Raw genomic sequence first — 20,999 nt, forward strand, 5'->3', positions numbered from 1 at the left:
GTCGAATTGATTAAATTCATTATTAATCTTATGTATATGAGTATATCCATAAAATAATAATCACACTTAGTAGGAATATGAGTAATTAATTACTACATCCATTTGTGGGTAATAATTAGGGGTGTAAGTTTTTGATTGTTTTTAAAACTGTGTTATTATCAGATGTTAATATTGTATCAGTCATCAAATCAGTTAGGTACTAGTATAGTAATTTAAACGGTGGTTCACTAATTAAACTGCATACCGGCGAAATTAAATATAAAAATATAATATATTATTATTAATGTTAAAAAATCAATAAAAAATCAATATTTTTCAATTTCATTAAAAAATAATTAATTTTAAATAAAAACTGGTTGGTATGACCGGTACAGTTCAATTGAAAATCAACCGGTATGACCGATTTTGGCCAGTTTTGACCAGAATGATTGCATGACTGATATTGAAACCGGTCCGGCACAAACCGGTTTTTATAACATTGTTATTACCTATTTTATAATTATGTATTAAAAATTTTGCACTAGGTATTTTGGAATGGAGGTATTGAGTTTTTTATTGTAAATTTCTGGTAAATGAATGGATGTATTGAATCAATGTTTACAAAACGTTTTCTTAAAGCACTTTTTATATGTTAATAAAGTGGACAGCTTCTTTTCTATAAAAGAAGGAAAATAACCTTGTTAATAAAAGAAGTTGCTAAACTAAAAAAGCTGGCTTAATTAATTTTCTCACCCAAAAGTTTAACAACTTCCCTTCCATTGATTTTAGACACTGATTGCTTCTATTGTAGTCATATCCTTACAGAAGACAAAATAATATATGCACCCATAGATATTCATAAAACTAGTTGCAATAGGTACTCATACATTTATATATTTATTTTTAATTAAATATTTATATAGTATAATTATTTTATTACTTCTAGCTTGTGGATTCATTGGGGTAGCTTAGTTAAGGGAAACAACCAAAATCATAGTGAAAGTAAATCTTCAATGGATAATTGTCATTGTTATAGATTCGAACTTGGGTGATATATCCATGACTACGATGAAGCTCGGCTGAAACTAAATGAAGCATAACCGACTGATGTTGAAGAATCAACGAATGAGTTGTAGTGATGAGTGAAATGTCACTCGAGCCTAGAGCTAGCTGATTCTCCCTAAAATGTGTATAATCAAAGTGGAAAGCCTTAAAGAGAAAGCTTTAGCAATGGTAGAACACCCTACTAATACAAGTCAAGGACAGGAAGCTAGAAATGGGGACAAAGAAGAAGTATTGTCATGATCAATTACCTAAAGGAATGACAATATCTAATGTAAGCACTCTCAAACCTAGATGGGTCTAAGGACTATTCACAAATCCAATGTTAAACATTGAGATCTTATTAGTACAACATTGCTGGGGGAAACACCAACCCAAATGTCTTCTATCGCTGATCAAATTTCATTCCACCTTAATTACTTTAAAGGTCATGTTAAGGAATCAAAAGATAGATAGTTGGTCTTGGAAATCACAACTTACAATTTTCAATATATTGAATACAATATTTTCCAAGACACATTCCTATTTGAGATTCCTTAACTAATGTTCTTAACATTCTCCTTACTTTAACTAAAAAATTCAATCTCAGATTTTAACGCATGCTCTCACACACACCGTGGTCATGCTTGGAGTCTAAGGGTTTGTTTGGGAGTTGGATTTTGGTGTGGAAATAAAGGAAATTGAAGATTTGGGAGTCATCTCACAAGTGTATTTTATGGCTCCCAACCTTCCATTTCCCTTCATTCCCCTCCAAAATCCAACCCCCAAACTAACCCTAAGGCATCTAATATTCTGACCATGACCAATGACTAACGAGTATCTCTCCTTAGGGTTTGTTTGCGAGTTGAGTTTTGGAGAGGAAGGAAGAGAAATGGAAGATTTGAAACCCATAAAATACATCAGTAAGATAACTCTGAAATCTTCCATTTTCTTTACTTTCCTTTCAAAACTTAACTCACAAAGAGTCTGGTAAGTGAGTAACTGATCACATTGTTACTACACTGAAGCATCTTCAAGACCTTTAATCGCAAAACTGTAATTTCTGTGTTGTGCTAGTCCATATATGATATACCACTTACCGAACTTATCTAATCAACATTAACAATTCTGTGCAACTTTAGCAATTACTAATAACAAATGAAATACCTCATGTAAACATTCTTATATTAGAAGGGTCCAAAAATCATCCTCAACAAATAACATTGTGATTCAGTATTACAACAAAAAGCACCTATCTAACAGAGATTTCGCCAACAACTTATGATGAAAGCATGACAAGTTCAAGAGCCAAGGCTAAAATGTCAGGGCAAGAGTTTCAATACAGTAATCCCCTCATGTATTAGAGAGGGGGAGAGAGCTGCGCAAATCAAATTGAAACTTTACACCTTAAAATGTGCTGATTCTGCGCGATGTGTACAACCAAAAACAAACAAACAACAACGACCTGCCTCAGTCCCACTAGGTGAGATCAGCTAGTACAACCAAAAACAAACAAGAAATTAGAACTGTATTTTTTGATATAATCTACAGAACTGATCCAAGGACAGAGCACAAAGAATACCAGAAAGACAATGCCAGCAGGTTATGATAAATCAAAAATATAAAAATCCTTTAATGCTACAACAGAAAATCTGGAATTACTGGTGTTTGTGAATTCAAGGGTGAATTGGCTCTTTGACGAGTTTTATGCCTACCATGGCAGTGACTACTCTTTTTCTTCCCCTTCTGATCATGTTCTTCCCCTTCTTCAACAGTTTTCCCTGGGCTTCTTCGTCTTCTCTCTTTATTATGACTGTGGTGTTTGCTCCTTGAATTTCGATTTTCAAGGTCTGGCTTTTCTGCATCACCCAATTGTTCTTCCCTTTCAGACGCAAGATCCGTGCTTAGTTTCTTCTTTTCTTTTGCCTTGCCCGATGACTTATCAGAAGGGTTACTTCGTGAAGAACTTGGCTTGGCGTCATTTCCTAGGAGGACATCTCTGACAGCACCAGAAAGTGAATCAGCCCTTGGCTCTGGCCTCTTGACCAAAATTGGTGCCACATCTCCATCATCGAGTTTCACCACTACAGGCCTGGGCTTCATTTGGTTCGGTTTTTTCTTCAATAGAAGTGATTGCTCAGTTAACCTGGCTAGATTTTCAGCTTCATCATTTATATTACTGTTTAACTCCAGGTCATTGGCAGGAGGATAATCATCTGAAACAGCATCATTCTTTTCTGAAGCAAGGTAATATAACCCATGCCGCTTACGGTGTTCAAGCAACGATGTAGATTCATTTGCTGGCCCTGACTCTTCACTTTTCACAAGATTAGACGAGGAATCATCAAAAGTAGTGTCAACATGATGGCCTCCTAGCCCAAATGAACTAGAAGGAAGTTGAATATCACCACATATTGAATGTAAGTCATCAAGATTCTCCTTTAGAACTAGTCCATCTGGTACAGCAACTCTACCCTGTGCACTTATTGAGACCAGACCGAGTTCCACTGAAAAAGCATCACACATCAATTGGATAATAGCTGAGACTTGAGCATTTTTCTTTTCCAAAATGTCCACATTCTGGACTGAACTATCAAGTATGTCCACCTTAACAAAATTTACAAAGGCAACAACATTACGTGCTCTCTCCAGTATTTCAACATCTTCATTTGCTGTTTGTGGGCCCAAAACTAATTCAATAAGATCTAACAGGCTAACAATGGACTCATGTGTGAAATTATTCTTCTCCAGAAAAGTTGGTGTAAAAGTCTGACCATGGTGAACACTTCTATCCACATTGTTATCAGCTGGAAAATCTTCAGAAGACTCGGCTATATTCCTTGGGTTAAAACCTTCATCCGGGTCAGAATTTGGTCTTTCAGACTTCGACAAATCAGTAGCATCTGTGCTCTTTTTTCCATTAACTAACTCTGAATCACCCCCTGCCAAATTACTTGAATATGAGGATGCTACACCTCCATTTTGAAGAAGGTAATTATCCAAGTAAAAAATTAATACTTTAAAAGCAGATTGAATATAAACTGCCCTTATTGATGGCGGCAAGAGATTGGTACGAGGTTGTAGGAGTGCCTCCATAAGTTGAAACGGGTTGCTTGCAAACTCAACATACTCTCCTACAACCCAAGCAGCAGCACATAGTATCCTATGCAAGTACATGTTACCAAGTAATGCAGGGTCAATCAAAAGATCGCGCCCAACCCGAACAAGCTGCAATCTAGCATCCCTAACTCTCAAACCAATATCAATAAGCTGATTCTCAATTTCTTCACCCTTTTGGCAATTTGGAATCCTTGACATTTCTCCAAGAAGAGACACATACCAATCAAAGTCAACAATGATCTCATACACATTCTTACCACATGTTTCCAAAATGGAACCCAAAATCTCATTGCAGAATTCAGGGTCAGATTTTAATGCATAATTCACCAACACTCTGCAGATCTCTTCCACATTGCCATCAGACACCATGGCCATTACCAAACGCAAAGACTCAAGCTTAATATTAGGATCCTCATCACTCAACGACTTAATCACAGCTTCCTTATTCTCCAACACCACCCACAAGTGCTTCCCTACAACAGCCGAAAGTGCTTGGAGTCCAAGATACCTAAGATTCGGATCCTGCTCAACCAACAACTCCCTAATCTTCTCCATCGCCAGTTTAACTGCAGACTCATAATCACTCAAGCTGGTAACCACAGTCCTAACACACTCAAACATCAACGACTTCGCTTCGGTCCTCCTCATAACCTCACAAACCGGCTCAACAATCCTCTTGGCCAACCTCGGTTCCAAAGGCGCCAACTTAGCAAAAATCTTAAGCACCTTAATAAGAACCCAATTGTTCTTACAATCAACCAAAATCTTATAAAACTCAGGCGCCAACGGAAGATAAGCCCGCGGATCCTTCGATGCAAGCTCACAAAAAACCCCAACAACAGCAACCACAATTGGTGGATCCAAACTCTCTAAATTCTCAACCAAACGCTTAAAACACACTCTAACAGCATCAGGGTACTTCTCAAAAACCCTCAAAACAACACCAATAGCTTTTTTCCTAACATAAACCTTAGAACTAGACAACAAAGTGAAAACCTCAGGTGTCAAATCTCTTGCAAGATCTAAAGTTGCAACATTTGCCAAACATTGAAGTGCAAGACTAACCTCAAAACTGTTGGAACATGTCAAATCCTTACGAAGTTGATTTGTGATTAAGAGAAGAACAGGTGTGGAATCATTGAAGGATTGTGAAGCAGAATGGTAACCGATTTTCTTGTGTGAAAACCTTGAAGAGGACATAACTTCGACAACGTGGAAAGAAGCGAAAGACATGTCGATTCCGTGAAGGGAAGAAAGGTAAGAGAGTTTTTGAAGTGCGGTGGATTTGGTGTGAGAATCGGTGGATTTGATTTCTTTGCGAATTTCATCCATGGCGTTTGAGATGAACGCGTGTTCGGGGAGGAAGGTGAGACGCGTGGATTTGATGATATCATCGAGGGTTCGTTGGAAGAGATTGTCCATGATTGAAGAAGATGAAGAAGACATTGGAGAAATTGGGATTGTGGAATAATGAGAATGGAATGGGTATTAAGGATTCATGGGGTTCGAGATTTTCATTCAAGTTGGGAGAAATTGAAGTTCATCATGATCGCGATGATGGTGGTGGTGATGATGGGTTTTTTCTGTCAAATACTTCAACTATGAAAAATGCTTTTTTGACATTGTATTTTATTTTCTGTTTTTTTTTTGTTTGTTAAAGTATGCTAGATTCTAAAATAACTAAAGTTGAAGATTCGATTTACACGAGCGACACTCATTGAGAGGATAGTCAATCCGAATGGTTGAAAATGATTATTTTTTACCAAAATATAAGGGAATACATTTGTTATTACCAAAAGAAAAAATACGTTATCTTAAGTACTTACTTCTTCAAATACAAAAATATATTTAACTTCTGTGAAGGTAAGGAATTAACTAGGGGTACGGGCCAGCCCGACCTGGCTCGCCTTTGGCCAGTCAGAATATGGGTTGGCCTGACCCGATCCTTATTGTTAAAATGGCTCAAAATATCAGCCCGACTCATATTTGGCAAGGCTAGTGGGTTGACCTGTTTTTTTTTCTTTCAAAACACACATTAAAACTTCTAGACAAAAATAAATAATTCAAACAATTCATAAATGTCTTTTAAAATAAAAAAATCACAAACAAAAGACACAATCTCATAATAACATACATATTACATTAGTACAAAACTTGTAAATTCTAAACAATAAATCATCATAGTCTTAAACTTTCAGACTTCTAGTTTACAATAGAGCTTATAACTCCTAAGTTTTAAAAAGTGTATAAGAATCAAAACTATTAAATTATAAATCAATCACAATAAAGTATATATATTACTCAATTTAATTTGAATACGACTACATTAAAAATATAAATTGAAACTTAGTCGAGTTCAATTAATTTTTCAAAAGGAATCAAAATCAGTACTTCTGTTTGAGTTTCCAATTTTCCATTTCAATTAATTAAATGTTTAAATTTGATTCAAACACCCCTAATTGTCAGTGAAACTCCACCTTTATATTATAAAAAGTACAATAATTGGATAAGAGTGAAGATAATAGATAACTACATAATGAGATATTAAATGTTCATTTTACAAAGAGAAATAAGAATTATATGCTTAAGCATCCAAACATAAGTTAAAATTGTAAAAGTTTAATCTTAATTGTAATGAGCAACATGATAGACAAATCAACTTTAATCTTAATGTTAGCCCGTCAGGCCAGCCTGACCCAACCCTCCATGGCTCGTCTAAAAAACGGGCTTCCAAAATGGGTTGAATAAGGGCCTTTGGACTAAAACCCTCGGCCCGGCCCGCTAAAAACACCTATTCGAATATGCTGGCTCGTCTGGCCAAGCCCATTTTGTCATCCCTAGAATTAACCTCTTCTATAGTGTATAATTATTTCTCCTAACAAATGTTACTTCTAAAAATTGAAATATTGACTTTTTTATCTTTGTAGGGATTTAACAAGATCTTATACTACTAGACCAATATCTTATTGGTGATATTATCATAAAAGAAAAATATGGTGAATATGGATGACTATTTTTGTTTTGTTTCTTCTTTGAGAAAGTCAGAAATATATACCCTCAATATTTACATTCAAAATAGCTTATATCATAAAATAGCTTATTATATTTAGCTATCGCAGTCTTAGGAAAAAGGAACTTAGAAAATATACTTCTGGCTATTATATTTGGGAAAAATGATATTTATTTCACTTTTCATCTAAATGTTGAAACTGAGTTATTTCACTTCTCTTAAGAACTAAATTGTTTTGTCACCGTAGTTTGTTGAAATCAAATTTTGGTACCAAAGTTTTGTTGTTACTGAATGTGCAAAGCAGGAGAAAATGGAAACCAGAGGGAGCAGGGTAAGGGTGCCTAGAAAAATAATGTCAAATACTAGCTGATATGAAATTAATGTGTATAACTTTCATTTAACTTTTACTATAAGGTCAATTAACTTTTACATGTTTTTCTTCTATAAGACTATAACCGCTTAAGGCAATTGAGATGAGCATGGGTTAGATAAGGTTTGTCATTTATTAGACCTTAAATATTGATAGGTCGTTTTTTTGAATCCAGATCTGACCCTACATCTGAAGCTAACATGACTCTAAATTTTAATTGGGACAATCTTTGAACTCGGGCCCGATCCTAGACCTGATTAAATATAATAGATACTTCTTTTAAACAAAGTCTTCTCTATATTATTTATTATTATGAATATGTAATTTGATATATGAAATTATATATATAAAGATACTATTAATCATGTACATATGATGAAAAATTAAATAAATAATGATATTTTCGACCAAAGAGATGTCACGACTCTGTATACGATTTGATTGAGACAGTGAGACACGTACAAACATGATCAGTGAGTAACCATGGGCCATGTCCGAGCTGAATTATATTAGTCCCCTACTATGCACTAAATATTGATTGAGTCTAATTTTTAAACATGAACTTGTCCTAGATATAATAAAACCATATCCTATAATTGGACCAAACTAGATGAGCAGATAGAGTCGAATCATACTCATCTTTAAGACTATCACATGTGCATAACGTATGATCATACCTTGCCATAGGAAACAAACTATAAGTCATTCTTGTATTTGTTAATTAATTATTTTTTAGTACAAAAGTATGCCATAACTTTAGTTTATATGTAATTGAATTGTTTGGCAACAAAGTTTCTATATGAAGCAACCTTTTGTGTTATTAAAATTTGGAGTAAGTATTCATTTCAGTTTCTCATATTTTTTGAATTTATTACTTTGGTCCCTTAAAAATTGAAAAACTCAAAATAGTTCCCAAAATTTTTAAATGTATGTCATATTAGTCATTTTTAGGGTCAAACTAGTCATTATTAGATATTGTAAAATATGCTAAAAAAGATTAATTTGACCAACATTTAAATTTTTGGGTGACATTTTAGGTTTTTCAGTTTTTTGAATGATCAAATTTGTAAAGTCAAAAAACATGAGAATAAAATAAGTATTTACCATAAAATATGTTTAATTCCCTATGTAAGTTCTTCCACTTGGCATGGAAGTAACTTCAAAAGACAATGAAATATATATGTGTGTAATTATAAAATCTATATATGTATATAAAGAGAAATAAGAGTTTAAAATCAAATTATATGGAAATTTTAATATATTAAGTCACATATTAATATATAAAGTATATATATAGTAATTATAATTATTTTTAAATTTATTTATTATATATATATATATATATATGATTATGTATTTAATAGGTTTAAATGTGTGTATATATGATTAAGTTAGTTATGAAACTACTTAGTTGAACTATAGTTGATTTAAATTCAACTTCTTTATTTAACGAATTCAATTTTTAGCTCACATTTAACTCGTTTGATTTATGAAATAAGTTTATGAAACTAAATAACGAGTCAAGTTTTGAATAGATGTTGACTCGATTCATTACTAACCCTAACTATAGAGGAGGTAGATGTAATTACATTGATCATCCATTACATGAGGTGAATATAATATTTGAAATAGGAGAAATGGTGAATGTAATAATTTAATAAAAAAATATTATACAACTTACTCAATTTCTCCTTAGTTAAAACACCTTCATACAAGTATTTAATTTCATATAAATAAATATCATTTATATAAAAAGTAATTGAGAACAACTAACTTCTAAATTAAGAAAATATTATTTTTAAATAAATTATTATATAAACAACTTTCTATGTAATATGTCTAATTTTAAAAAATGTAAATGTGCTAGGAGTAAATTGACAATATGAATCAACTTAATTACATTATTAAAAAGACTTGATGAATAGTTGGGTATCAAAAACAAATTAAGCCGAACTACCTCTAATATTGTTGTGTGAATCATATAAAAAGCCATTTGAACACATTTGAAAAATAGAGTTTGTTACTAGTTATGGAAGCGATTTCAACCCGAATAAAACCTTAGGTTTTTGGCTCCACCTAGTCAAGGTTCGAGTCCAAAATGAATCATCCCAAATATGATAGAGAACTTGTTTTACTCACTATAACTCCATAGAAAACACGCCAAAGTTTAGAGAAATTATATGTATTTATATAAGAATAAAAAGTTCTTAAATTAGCCTTGTAATAATGATTTTTTAAGATTTTGTTCGTCTAACTAACTCATCTTAATTCAAAGTTAATTGCAATGGGATTAGGTTATTAAAATTGAAAACCCAAATTCATTATAAACTTAATCTGGTGCCAGCTTTTCTATATCCACTTATATGCAATAAATAATTTTTTTTACAAAAAGTGAATATGATTAGATTGTATTAGATTGATTTTTTTTTTAAAATTGATTGGTCTAGTTTGATTTTTTGTTCCAATTCTAAGAATTAGACCGATTCAAATGGATCAAAATGATGTTGCAGCAATGCAAATATAATGTTGTTTGTTGTTTTACAACCGTTGATTGTTGTTGGCAACTGACTGTTGTTTTACATTTGTTGTTGACTATTGTTTTAAAACTATTGTTGACTCTGTTTTATAAAATTTGCGATGTTTTTTGTTATCATTTTATCATTGCTTATGTTTTAGTGTATCAAATTGTTCCACTGCAGTTTTATTTTAATGTGACATGTTGCAAGTATTGTTTGTTGTTCTTGGCCACTGATTGTTTTATAACTGTAGTTGACTGCTGTTGTTGATAACTGACTATTGTTTTACAATTGTTGTTTTAGAACTACTATTGACTCTGTTTTAGAAGATTCGCGATGTTTTTTTGTTGTCATTTTATCATTGCTTCTGTTTTAGTGTATCATATTGTTCTACTGCAATTCTATTTTAATGTGTCATGTTGTTGTCATTGTTATTTGTTTTTTTCTTCTGAATTACACTTAGTATTGTAAAGTGTATTAGAATTAATATTTTAGTTATATTTAAGAGTTTTTGAAGTGTATGTGTAATATTATTATGGTATAAAACTTAATCCAAACCGAATCAAAATCCATATAATATTTGGATTAAATTTGATGTCTAAATATAAACAAATCAAACTATATCAGATGTTAATTATGTGTTTGAGTCAGATGAATTTTTGTCTAAAAATCAATCCAAATTAATATAAACATCATACATTCTGGTGAGAGGTTAGGAGCCTATCTCTTAAATTTGGCTCTCCCACATGGAGGAATGAAAATCCTTCCATCTTCTTATATGTAAACTAAACATATCATTATTATTCGATTATATAATTTAGAAGATATCATTATCATGTGATAACTATATTAAGTTGGGGTAAAAGAAAATGACTGGATTAAAATATTAAACTGAATTTTTCAAAAGCAAATGCCTATGAAAGCTTGAGAATATATTGTTGAGAGATCTTCATTCATATGTTACAACATTTTTCTATGGGCTAAGTGAAAGAAGCATATAAGTGAGTTTGACACCACATTTTGACCCAAAACCTTAAGACATTATGTCTATGTGTTCATCCACTTATATGATCTTTAACTCATCCATTCTTGCCCAACGTGGGACTTCTTCACTCACACTTGGAATACCCAACATCTTCCCCTCAAGTGTGAATTCTCATCCGAGTATTGGATACACCAGAACTCAGCTCTCTATCTACTTTCGACACAAGGATCTCACATGGATCTACCGACCACTTGTCGCTTCAATACTCCATTGAGTCGTCGAACCATCGGCTCTGATAGCACTTGTTGGGAGATCTTCATCCATGATTACAACATTTTTCCATGGGCTAAGTGAAAGAAGCATATCAGTAGGCTTGATACCACATATTAACCCAAAACCTTAAGACATTAGGTCTATGGGTCCATCCACTTATATGTTCTTTAACTCATCTATTTTTTGCCCAATGTGAGACTTCTTCATTCACACTTGGAATATCCAACATATATTTTTTAGAATAAGGAATTACTTCCATCCCTCATATATCAATTTTGTCCTATTAAACTCCCCTAAAATGATTCTCAAAAATATAAAATGTGGCACAAATAAGTTCTTTTAGCATTTTTATCTTCATGATAGAAATTATATTAATTCAAATTCATAACTTGTGCTGGTCTAGTGAGATAAGGTCTCGACCAAAAGTTTAAGGGTTTGATTTCTAATAGCAACAGTTGTTGGAGTAACAATCATGAGATTAATTCTTTATACATATGGTGAGAAAGTATCTTTGGCATTGTGTAAAATTTACTTTTTCACCAATGAAATTGGTACAAGGTAAATTTATATGGATGAAAATTTTAGTATGAGTTTAATATCTATGCACAATTAAGACATTGTCCATTATTTATTTATATTACTTTTTTAACTGTTAATAAATGAAAATATGAATGATGAATGATATAGTAAGATTATGGGATGTTATTGCTGTCGTGGTACAACACCAAGCAATGTTTAGGAAAATGTTACTTAAACTGGTTTGAGGCTATGATTGTTACATTACATGTTTGCTTCAACACATAAACCAACAAAACACACCCTTCTCCTTTCTCTCTCACTCTCTCCATATTCAACCTTCTTTGCTTCTTCCGTCTTCATCTTCCCCACAATTACTATTCATCACACGAAACATTAACACACCACTCTTCCTCAGAAAAATCAAAACTTTACACATGAAACTCAACGAATTCAATTCTATGTTTCATATACATACACTGTAGCAGAATCAACATCAACAACAACAATAAGAGGAAATTGATCAATCATTTTTTATATGGGAAGTGAAAGATCAAAATCACTTCATAATTTCAACTTACCTTGCTTAAAATGGGGTTCCCAAAAGTTTCTCAAATGTGTCAACGTCACATTGGAAAATCATCAATCTCAACCTTCTTCTTCTTCCACCGATCCTCGATCTTCACGTATCAAATCCAAATCCAATCAACCCCATATCAACAAAATCCAATCTTTTCCCACTAAGAAGCTCAAAGTTTCGAAATTTGAGGATACAGGGGATGATGGTGGTGCTGTGAATGCAAGGCCTTGGAATTTGAGAACAAGAAGAGCTGCGTGTAAAGCACCACAATCAAAAACACCCCATGAAGAAAAGTGCAAATTTTTTGATGTGGGTATTGCTTCTTCACTGGTGAAGGAGGATAAGAAGAAGAAGAAGATGATGAATGAGACTAAGAGAGCTGAGTTTAGAGTTTATCTGTCAAAGGAGGAGGTGGAACATGATTTCATGGCTTTGGTTGGGACCAAGCCTCCTAGAAGGCCCAAGAAGAGGCCCAGGATTGTGCAAAGGGAATTGGACGTAAGTAACAATATATGAATGAATGAAATCACAATCTAGTTTTTGTTGGTTTTGTTGATTGCAATGGTTTAAATTGTGAGAAAATGGCATAAAATGATTAATGAAGTATTGATGATGATATTGGATGTACAGCTCATGTAAGTAACACTACGAATGAAATGAAAATCTTGTTTTTGGTTCTGTTGGTTTTGTTTGCAATATGATGCTTTAAAATGTGAGGGAAATGGCCTAAAATGATTATCGAGTGTTGATAGGTTAGTGAAAACTTCTGCTATTTGCAATGAATGCTTTGTGAAGTGTTTGGTTTGTTTTCTATGTTCATTTCCAGATGAATGCACCACAATCATAATAATGAATGCACCACAATCATAATAATGAATAAATAGTGGTTACGGTCAAGGTTGCGTTTAGTGAAACTAAGAACAATTGTGAGGAGATGTGGCTGCGATTACAATTACGACCATGATCTAGCTGCATAGAACACCAAAATCACAGTATTGTGCGGTCTCAATTGCGGTTCCAGACCACAATTTAAAGATGATATTAATTATAAGAATGTCACATTGTTTTCGATTTGTTTCTTGCTTTCAAACCTTTGGGAAACAAATGGTGAAAATATTTGTTCCAGTTATTCGCACTTGTTTATGCCTCAAACTTAGTTCACATCTTACATTGTTTTTGGCTCAATTTGTTTTAGACACTTTTTCCGGGGTTGTGGCTGACAGAGGTTACTGCCGAAGCATACAAAGTGCCCGATGTTCCTGAATGAGGTGAAGTTTAGCAATTATTTTTCTCTGTATGTACTGCTGCTGTGAATTTCATTTAAGTACTAATTAGAATTTATGACTGCTGGATACTATGCAGGGCTGAAAAGAATAGAAAAATCAGATTCTGGAAGTCCGAAATATTTGCTGATTTCTTATATGATGGTAATTGCCAAATCATCCATGTAAATCAAAAGTTCAATTCAATAATCATGAGTTTTTGGAAATTTCCATTTGGTTATCTGAATGCAGTAGCTTGCAGATTCTATAGATCAACTTTCATTTCACTTTGAAAATCTTCAACTCACCTTAAAATTAGTAAACTCCTGCTCTACTTGATATAGCAGTTTTCAACTTCTCAATTGTGTATTTAATCTGGTTTCACTCATTCAAGGAAGTGATCTTTCTGTATTTTAGTAATGCTAATTTGGAGCCATCAAGTTGTTTATCCATCACAAAATAATTTTTTTTTAGCAGAATTGCGAATTATGTTAGTGATAAGCATTATTCAGTTTATATCTGCTTCATGAGGCTAAGATCTCCAAGATTAGAATGCATTTAATCCTCTATTAGTATGTTAATACAGGAAATTATATATGATAATAATTTTGCCAGGTATAAAGATAGAGAAAACGTAGCATATACAAATTTTCTTAGCATGTACTGTTAAAAAACATGAATATTAATGCAATGGTGTATCTTTATGTTGATAGAAAGTATGGTGAAATAAATGATATCAGTTGCAATGAAGTGATTGACTTCATCAGTTGCAATAAATGACATGTGATGGATTTATGATATAGAGTGGTATTTCTCAAAACTTCTCAATTTTTGTTCCTTATTACCAATGTAGCTCAAGAACAAATAAATAAATGAACAATTCACTGTAACAGTAACAACAACTGCAATGATGAGAATAGCAACAAAGTCTTTTTCCACTCAAATTGCATAAGTTAGATGATATCATTTTGTTCTGTCATATTGTTGTAACAGTAACATTGGTTGACCTATTGGATTTGGAAAACAAAAGTTTTTTACCATTATAGAAGTTGATCTAGAGAAAGAAGGAAATACTCCAGTTGCCTCATAAAGGATTAGGGAGGTAAACTTTACACAACATGTTTTGCTGTTGAAAATAGTTGGAACTTTGTTCAGAAAATACGTGCTGTGATTGTGTTGTGCCATTCAAGGCAGTGCTTCAGTGACTTAATATAAAGTGAAAAGGATGTATGACAATGTAAGTTCCACCATTCATAAGTGCTGTCATAAATTTTACACTAATATAAAGGGGGTATAAATATATTTACAGTATTTAAATAAAAAAATTAATGTCTTAAAAGTTGTAGTATTATCAGAAAACGTATAATAGGAATGTAGTTATTTATTCGTATTTGTTTTTCAGTGAAATTTTTCATATAATACTTCTGCTAAAGAATATAGAGACCGGACTTAGCTAAAATGCTTAAGTTGTTCGCGACCTTAAGGTCACATTCAAATCTTGTATCTTCGGAATGGCTATGTACATATACCCTTCCCGACATACTAGGTGAAAGCCACATACATTGAGGCGTCCATACTATTCAGAGCAGAGGCTGTTGGCAAGTAGCTGATAGGAAAAGGATGGCCCTCTAGGGATGAGAGTAATGACAATTTCTAAACATGGGCATTCAGAGAATGGCAGGATTGTGATTTTGTGGTTTATATTCGTGAACCTTCAAGCAACACAGATTGAACATCATTATAGTTGAAAAAACGGATTAAAGAAATCAAATCATTTGGACCTTCTCAAAGTAAGGGAATTACTAGTATTTTAAAAGAAAATCAGATCCTACATTAATGAACCAGACCACATTACTTTGTAAAGTTCACTCAATAAAATCCAACATGAAATAAACTTGAACAAAATTTTAACCAGCATCCACCGTTTGCATTTCTTTAACAAATTCAAAGCAGACAAAGGAGAATCTAAGCCTCAGTGATAGGGTACTCAAACACTACATCTTTGCCTGAAAGCTTCCTGTATACTGCAGAAAAAGTCTCCAACTTGTACTCGGTGTTGTTTCGCTCCTTTGGGTCCAAGAAAACCTACAGAGAACAAAATTTCGATTAAAAAAATGTTCAACATTTGGTTTTTTATAATATAAGAAAATTCTTTCTTGCACATAAGTCCAGCTGTAAGAAATTATTTATAGCTTAAACAACTACAAGATACTTTATTTGAAAGTTTGATGCTTGGTTGAACATGAGAAGTGGCAATGAAAAGTTTACCTTAGTGATCTTGGATCCATCAAGACGATACCTAGTACGCTTCCCAACAATCTCAGCAGGCAATACAACATCCTCTAGAATTGCCTCATGCACAGCAGTGAGTGTACGGCTGCGGGGACGCTGAACAGCAGAGCCTTTCTTTGGGGGCCTTACTATTCTCCGGGTGGCAATAACAACGACATCCTACAAGTTTAAGCAATACAACAATATGAATCACACCATAAAGTGAGTAGTTCTGTGAAAAGGGGATAAATAATTTTACAAGACTAATATCAACATAGCATGATAGTAACTGCAATAGCCACTTGCTTAACTTCAGCTATTACATTAACAGATGGCAATAACCTTTTTATAATAAAATAAAGAACAAGGAGTTCGAGATGATTATGAAGTTCAGCAAACATTCAAGAATGGCTGCAATACTTTAGGAGGGGCGCAATATATCAATAACAAATCTCAGCGGTCATGAGTAATTGTCAATCTAATGAATTCTATACAAAACTCAAGGTATTAGAGTTGCTTACCTTTCCACTAAATTTCTTCTCGAGCTCTCTAACAAGCTTGACATGAATCTTCCTGAAACCTTTCCTTAATCTGTAGGGGACATGGATAACTACAGCCTTGCGGTTTCCAGAAACATCAACTTGGCTGTAGATCAGAAAAAATACTAATTAAAAGAGAGCCAAAAAACCAATGTTTTCACACAATCATCCAAGTTATACACATCCTTACAGTGCTGAATTGATGTATAAATCTTTCAGATCACTTTTCAAGTCAGAGTTGGTGTTTTCAAGATCAAACAATGCCTGCAACAACAGTATGAATGAAGATAGTTACCTATATGTTGCAATTACGAATGTTTAGACAGCTAAAGCAACACCATCATTTGGAATAAATAAAAATTAAACCTGTCCAACGGACTCTTCAAATTCAGTTGGCTCGGCATCCTTATCCTTGTGGATTTTCTTCCTTGATGTGTACATCTTCACAGCTGCAAGCAAATAACAATATTTGGTCAAAGCTGTATTTCGTGATTCAAATAAAAACAATTGTTCATTATACAACACGGGCACAACATAAACATCAAAACAATTGTTTGGTAAAGACTACATTACAAATATGACACTGACATTACAAGAAAGAAAAACAAGGTTATAACATCAGCAGCACCTAGTTATGTCAATTACATATATTACCAACATAACGTACATGCCAATCCAACATGGTGGATAATCAAATAGTGACAATATTGTTGAGATAATAACAGCCCTAATGACACAAAAAAACTTCACACTTTCTCAACAGAGTCATTGTTCATTATCTGATTTTAAAAATTCTAACAGTAGTTATAAACTTCAAATTAAATAAGCTAATCCTAATTAAAAAGTGTATCACAATGAAATAACTAGATCATTATCCACATGTGAATAAAACACTGATAAAAGTAACAGAGGAAGCATCCAGAGCAACAACACCTTATAGTTAAACAATATAGATTACCATTCATGTCAACATATCAGGTTACAGATTATTAAAAAGCCCATGAAAATTAAAGATCACAACAACAACAAAAACTATTGTTTTTTAATGTAGAGCTATATCAATTGATGGCAAAAAACAAAACAACCATAAAGCATAAATAAAAGCCATATCTCAGAGAAACAGTTTATAAAGTAGAATCTAAAAATGTGAACTTTCATGTCATTTTCCATCGATTAAGGTTAAGAATTCGAGGGCTGACTGAGAATCTAAAAGGGTGTGAGATTCATACCTCACCTCACGCAAATGCAAACTCCTCAGAGATCTGCTGCAAAGAGTGGTAGCAAAAGAGTAAGGACGCTAGGGTTTGGGATAGAGCTTCATTTATAAAGGTTATGTGAACGGCTGAGATTGGGTTTTGAGGAAAGCATACTTGGACGGTTCAGATTCAGTGAGAATAATATGGGCTATTGGATTATTGCTTGAAATATATTAGCCATGCTCTTAATTTTTATTATTTATAATATTTTTTTTGGTGTTTAAGTATAAAATCATTTATGGTCCATTTGGTGTGTCGAAGAATTGCCCAACAATTTGAAGGCCTGATATCGAAATTTCGATTTAACAGTTTAATTCTAAGGTTTACAATTAAATTACCAAAATTTTAATCTCTAGCTTTTGTTATCTTAAATTGTAATTTCAATAGCTATCGTGGAAGAGGAAATACGTTTACTAAACAAAAACAAGTAACTTCTCTTCTTCTTTATTATTACTGGCGTGTCGACCAGCATTATGTGCTTGTCGACCAGCATTCTTATTGCAATATATAAACTTAAAGAAAAAATGTTGATTTAAGAAAATAAAAATTATTATATGATTATTAGATATTTGTATTGTGTAGAAGTTTTTATTAGTTATTAAGGAGATATAAGTTAAAAAAGATAAAAATGAAATATTAAAATTATGTCATGCATGGTAGTTACCACTTGTTTTAGCTTTATCAATAACTAGTGTGTACGTGCCTGCCGGCGAATATTGTGTGATACTACATATTCAATTTTTACATATTTCATTTTCTTGAATTAAAATATATTTGTTGTGTTCGGTGTACTTTATATTATTATTTTTTGTGATTATGATAATGTTTAATTTAAGGTGATATATGTGGTTAATTAATGTATTGGTGGTAGTTGCTTAGGATTATATAATTTTTTTGTAAAAATTAAATAATATTAAGGGCAATATAGGAAATGAAAATTACAGCATGAGGCATGAGGGAAGTTATTTCAAGTTTTGGCTTTATATATAGTATAGATATAGATAATTATAACATGTTCTCATACTGCAACAAATTTTGTATTTTGTGGAGGTTATTGAAACCTCCACAAATAAACCAAGCAGGCGGGTCATACAAATAACTAAATAGATAATGAAGGTTTTTATTTAATCTCATTACAAAACCTAAATCCTTCATTCTTTCTAATTCTTTTTCGCACAACTTCTCTTCTGCATAACTTCTCTTCCACGCTTCTTCTCTTCTGCACAACTTCTCTTCTGCATAACTTCTCTTCCACGCTTCTTCTCTTCTGCACAACTTCTCTTTTACGCTGCTTCTCTTCCACGCAGGTTTATGTGTTCGATTTCTCTGTGTTTGTGTTCACGTGCTCTATATCTTCATCAAAAGAGGTTTATGATATTACGCTAACCCTTCAATTTCTCCGTGTATTCGTCAACAACATGTTGTTCTTTCTCTTTCACTATCATCGAATTTTCGTTCTTCATTCATGGTAAGCCAATTCAATTTTCATTTTTCGTTTATAATCCCCTCCATTTCTACCTCATTCTTTCAATTTTACTTCCCAATTTGTGTATTGATTATAATGTTTCATTTGTTTCAGGATTGTGACTAAGCCATCTAGTGTCAATTGCGTTTTGGAAGATTTATTGCAACATGTTTTCCTTAATTTGCATACCGTCCAAAAAAATATTCACTTTTGACACTCTAGAGCTTAGGTTTTTCTTTCTTTCTCTTTCTTGTTTTATTTTCTACTATTTTTTACTTATTTTAATTACTCTTTTGGTTTAAGGATATTCAAAAGGTTCTATGAATTTCCCATAAATGTCTATGAATTAATTACAACTTTCTTAACCTTAATAACTCGGTTAATTGTTCAGTATCTTAGTACCCATGGTAGAAAGAATGGTATAACATATGGTTTGAGGATATATTGAAGAGATCGGGAGATGGCTAGTAAGAAGAGCAGATCAAATCGAGAGCAAACATTACTAAAGGTAATTCTAGAATATGAAAAATAATATGTGAAACAATTTAGAAGGATTCATTAATAAACACATGATTTAGGATAAAACATTATGTTGTCATTTGGTTCAATTAGCTTACCTCATATAATGGGAAATGCTTATGCTTGATTGTTGGTGTTGAATATAGAGATGTTCAAATTTTCCCAAGAAGTCAAGAACCAACATACTAGTGAAATTATTTAATTTTTTGAAGACCATTTGTTCTGAAAATAATTATATTGTTGATTTGTTTCCCTTATTCATGGATAAGATGCTAGGAAAGCATATTTCATGGTTCTTCCATGAAGAGTCTATACCAATCTGCATCTGATTATATCAATGAGAGAGTCAATGTTTTAAGTTGTTTAAGATGTTCACTCGCCACATTCTTAGCCCAGGTTTGCTCATTGTTTCCTTTCTTGTGTTATTTATGGTTCTTAGCCCAAGTTAGTTGTTAAATGCCTATATTATATGGTTATTTTCTATTGGTGTGTTTTATGTTACTTGTTATTGTTTAAATTCACCTAAAAGAAATTGATTTAGAAACCTTGCAAAATTAGACATATTTTCACAGTTTCCCTTCCCCTTCACCTTGTGGTGCAATTACATTTTTTTATTGTTTTGATAGTATCTCACTGAACTCCGAGCTTTTTTGTTTCTCTCTTTCTAGGTGAATGGATGAACAATTCTACACGACAAGCATTTTCACCTCATGTTATCACCATAGGAGTTGGGGAGGTAGTTACATTCTTCCATTTCATAAGAAACATGTTTTGATGCTCTTATTTGTTTAGTTTTCTTATTCTTCATTTCTAGGATCCTGATTATAAAGATGTTGAGAGTGTAGACATAATTACCAAACATGTGTTATACTGGTCCTATCTTGCCGTTGATTTGTGATAAATATAGTAAATTAATTTTGAAAAAGCATGACGAATGATAAAAAAATTAGCTTTGTTGTCTATGCTCTTTTCTAACGCATATGATATGGTAATTAAGGGTAGGATATCCATTCGTGTAATGGAGTGACATCATATATTTTGCCAACAGTTTATACCAGATACAAATTAATTTTATTTGACTCATATTCTATAACTAATATACTTTAATTTACCAATAATATGGATGTTGCACTAAATTGTTACATCATAATCTTGTTGAGGTCATTGGCAGGTAATGCTTAAGAAAGCAGATGGTTCTTATGCTTGCATAATAGAAAGTGCTACGTGCTTCACCCTTGGGGAAGTTAGTTCATGACCTATAGCTATTTATTTGATTACTGCGTGAATGTATAATTGT

General features: G+C 32.7%; 3 protein-coding genes across 5 annotated transcripts; 1 reads left to right on the top strand and 2 right to left on the bottom strand.

Moving 5' to 3' along the window:
* Positions 2,170–5,736, bottom strand: LOC109347725 (AP-3 complex subunit delta-like). The gene has a single exon (XM_019587745.1). The coding sequence runs from the start codon at positions 5,584–5,586 to the stop codon at positions 2,659–2,661; it is 2,928 nt and encodes a 975-aa protein (XP_019443290.1). The 5' UTR covers positions 5,587–5,736; the 3' UTR covers positions 2,170–2,658.
* On the top strand, positions 12,072–13,972 carry LOC109347726. Of its 2 annotated transcripts, XM_019587746.1 has the most exons (3): positions 12,072–12,888; positions 13,586–13,658; positions 13,753–13,972. In XM_019587746.1, the coding sequence occupies exons 1-2, from the start codon at positions 12,349–12,351 to the stop codon at positions 13,655–13,657; spliced, it is 612 nt and encodes a 203-aa protein (XP_019443291.1). In that variant the 5' UTR covers positions 12,072–12,348; the 3' UTR covers position 13,658; positions 13,753–13,972. The 2 variants fall into 2 exon arrangements, with proteins under 2 accessions (XP_019443291.1, XP_019443292.1); XM_019587747.1 differs by having other exon boundaries at positions 13,586–13,972.
* On the bottom strand, positions 15,410–17,806 carry LOC109347728 (40S ribosomal protein S7). 2 transcript variants are annotated; one of them, XM_019587748.1, is made up of 6 exons: positions 17,692–17,806; positions 16,829–16,911; positions 16,653–16,726; positions 16,445–16,568; positions 15,921–16,103; positions 15,410–15,737 (listed from the first exon to the last, which is right to left on the bottom strand). In XM_019587748.1, the coding sequence occupies exons 2-6, from the start codon at positions 16,901–16,903 to the stop codon at positions 15,618–15,620; spliced, it is 576 nt and encodes a 191-aa protein (XP_019443293.1). In that variant the 5' UTR covers positions 16,904–16,911; positions 17,692–17,806; the 3' UTR covers positions 15,410–15,617. The 2 variants fall into 2 exon arrangements, with proteins under 2 accessions (XP_019443293.1, XP_019443294.1); XM_019587749.1 differs by having other exon boundaries at positions 17,697–17,764.

The sequence above is a fragment of the Lupinus angustifolius genome, chromosome LG05 (assembly GCF_001865875.1).
Source record: "Lupinus angustifolius cultivar Tanjil chromosome LG05, LupAngTanjil_v1.0, whole genome shotgun sequence".
NCBI lineage: Eukaryota > Viridiplantae > Streptophyta > Magnoliopsida > Fabales > Fabaceae > Lupinus > Lupinus angustifolius.

Excerpts from the sequence above, each read along its gene's own strand:
- LOC109347725 (XM_019587745.1), bottom strand. The coding sequence starts at position 5,586 with ATGTCTTCTTCATCTTCTTCAATCATGGACAATCTCTTCCAACGAACC.
- LOC109347728 (XM_019587748.1), bottom strand. The coding sequence starts at position 16,903 with ATGTACACATCAAGGAAGAAAATCCACAAGGATAAGGATGCCGAGCCA. Across the intron at positions 16,727-16,828 it reads TTGAAGAGTCCGTTGGACAG|GCATTGTTTGATCTTGAAAA; the intron begins GTTTAATTTTTA and ends CTGTTGTTGCAG. Across the intron at positions 16,569-16,652 it reads TTATACATCAATTCAGCACT|CCAAGTTGATGTTTCTGGAA; the intron begins GTAAGGATGTGT and ends TCTGATCTACAG.
- LOC109347726 (XM_019587747.1), top strand. The coding sequence starts at position 12,349 with ATGGGAAGTGAAAGATCAAAATCACTTCATAATTTCAACTTACCTTGC. Across the intron at positions 12,889-13,585 it reads TTGTGCAAAGGGAATTGGAC|ACACTTTTTCCGGGGTTGTG; the intron begins GTAAGTAACAAT and ends AATTTGTTTTAG.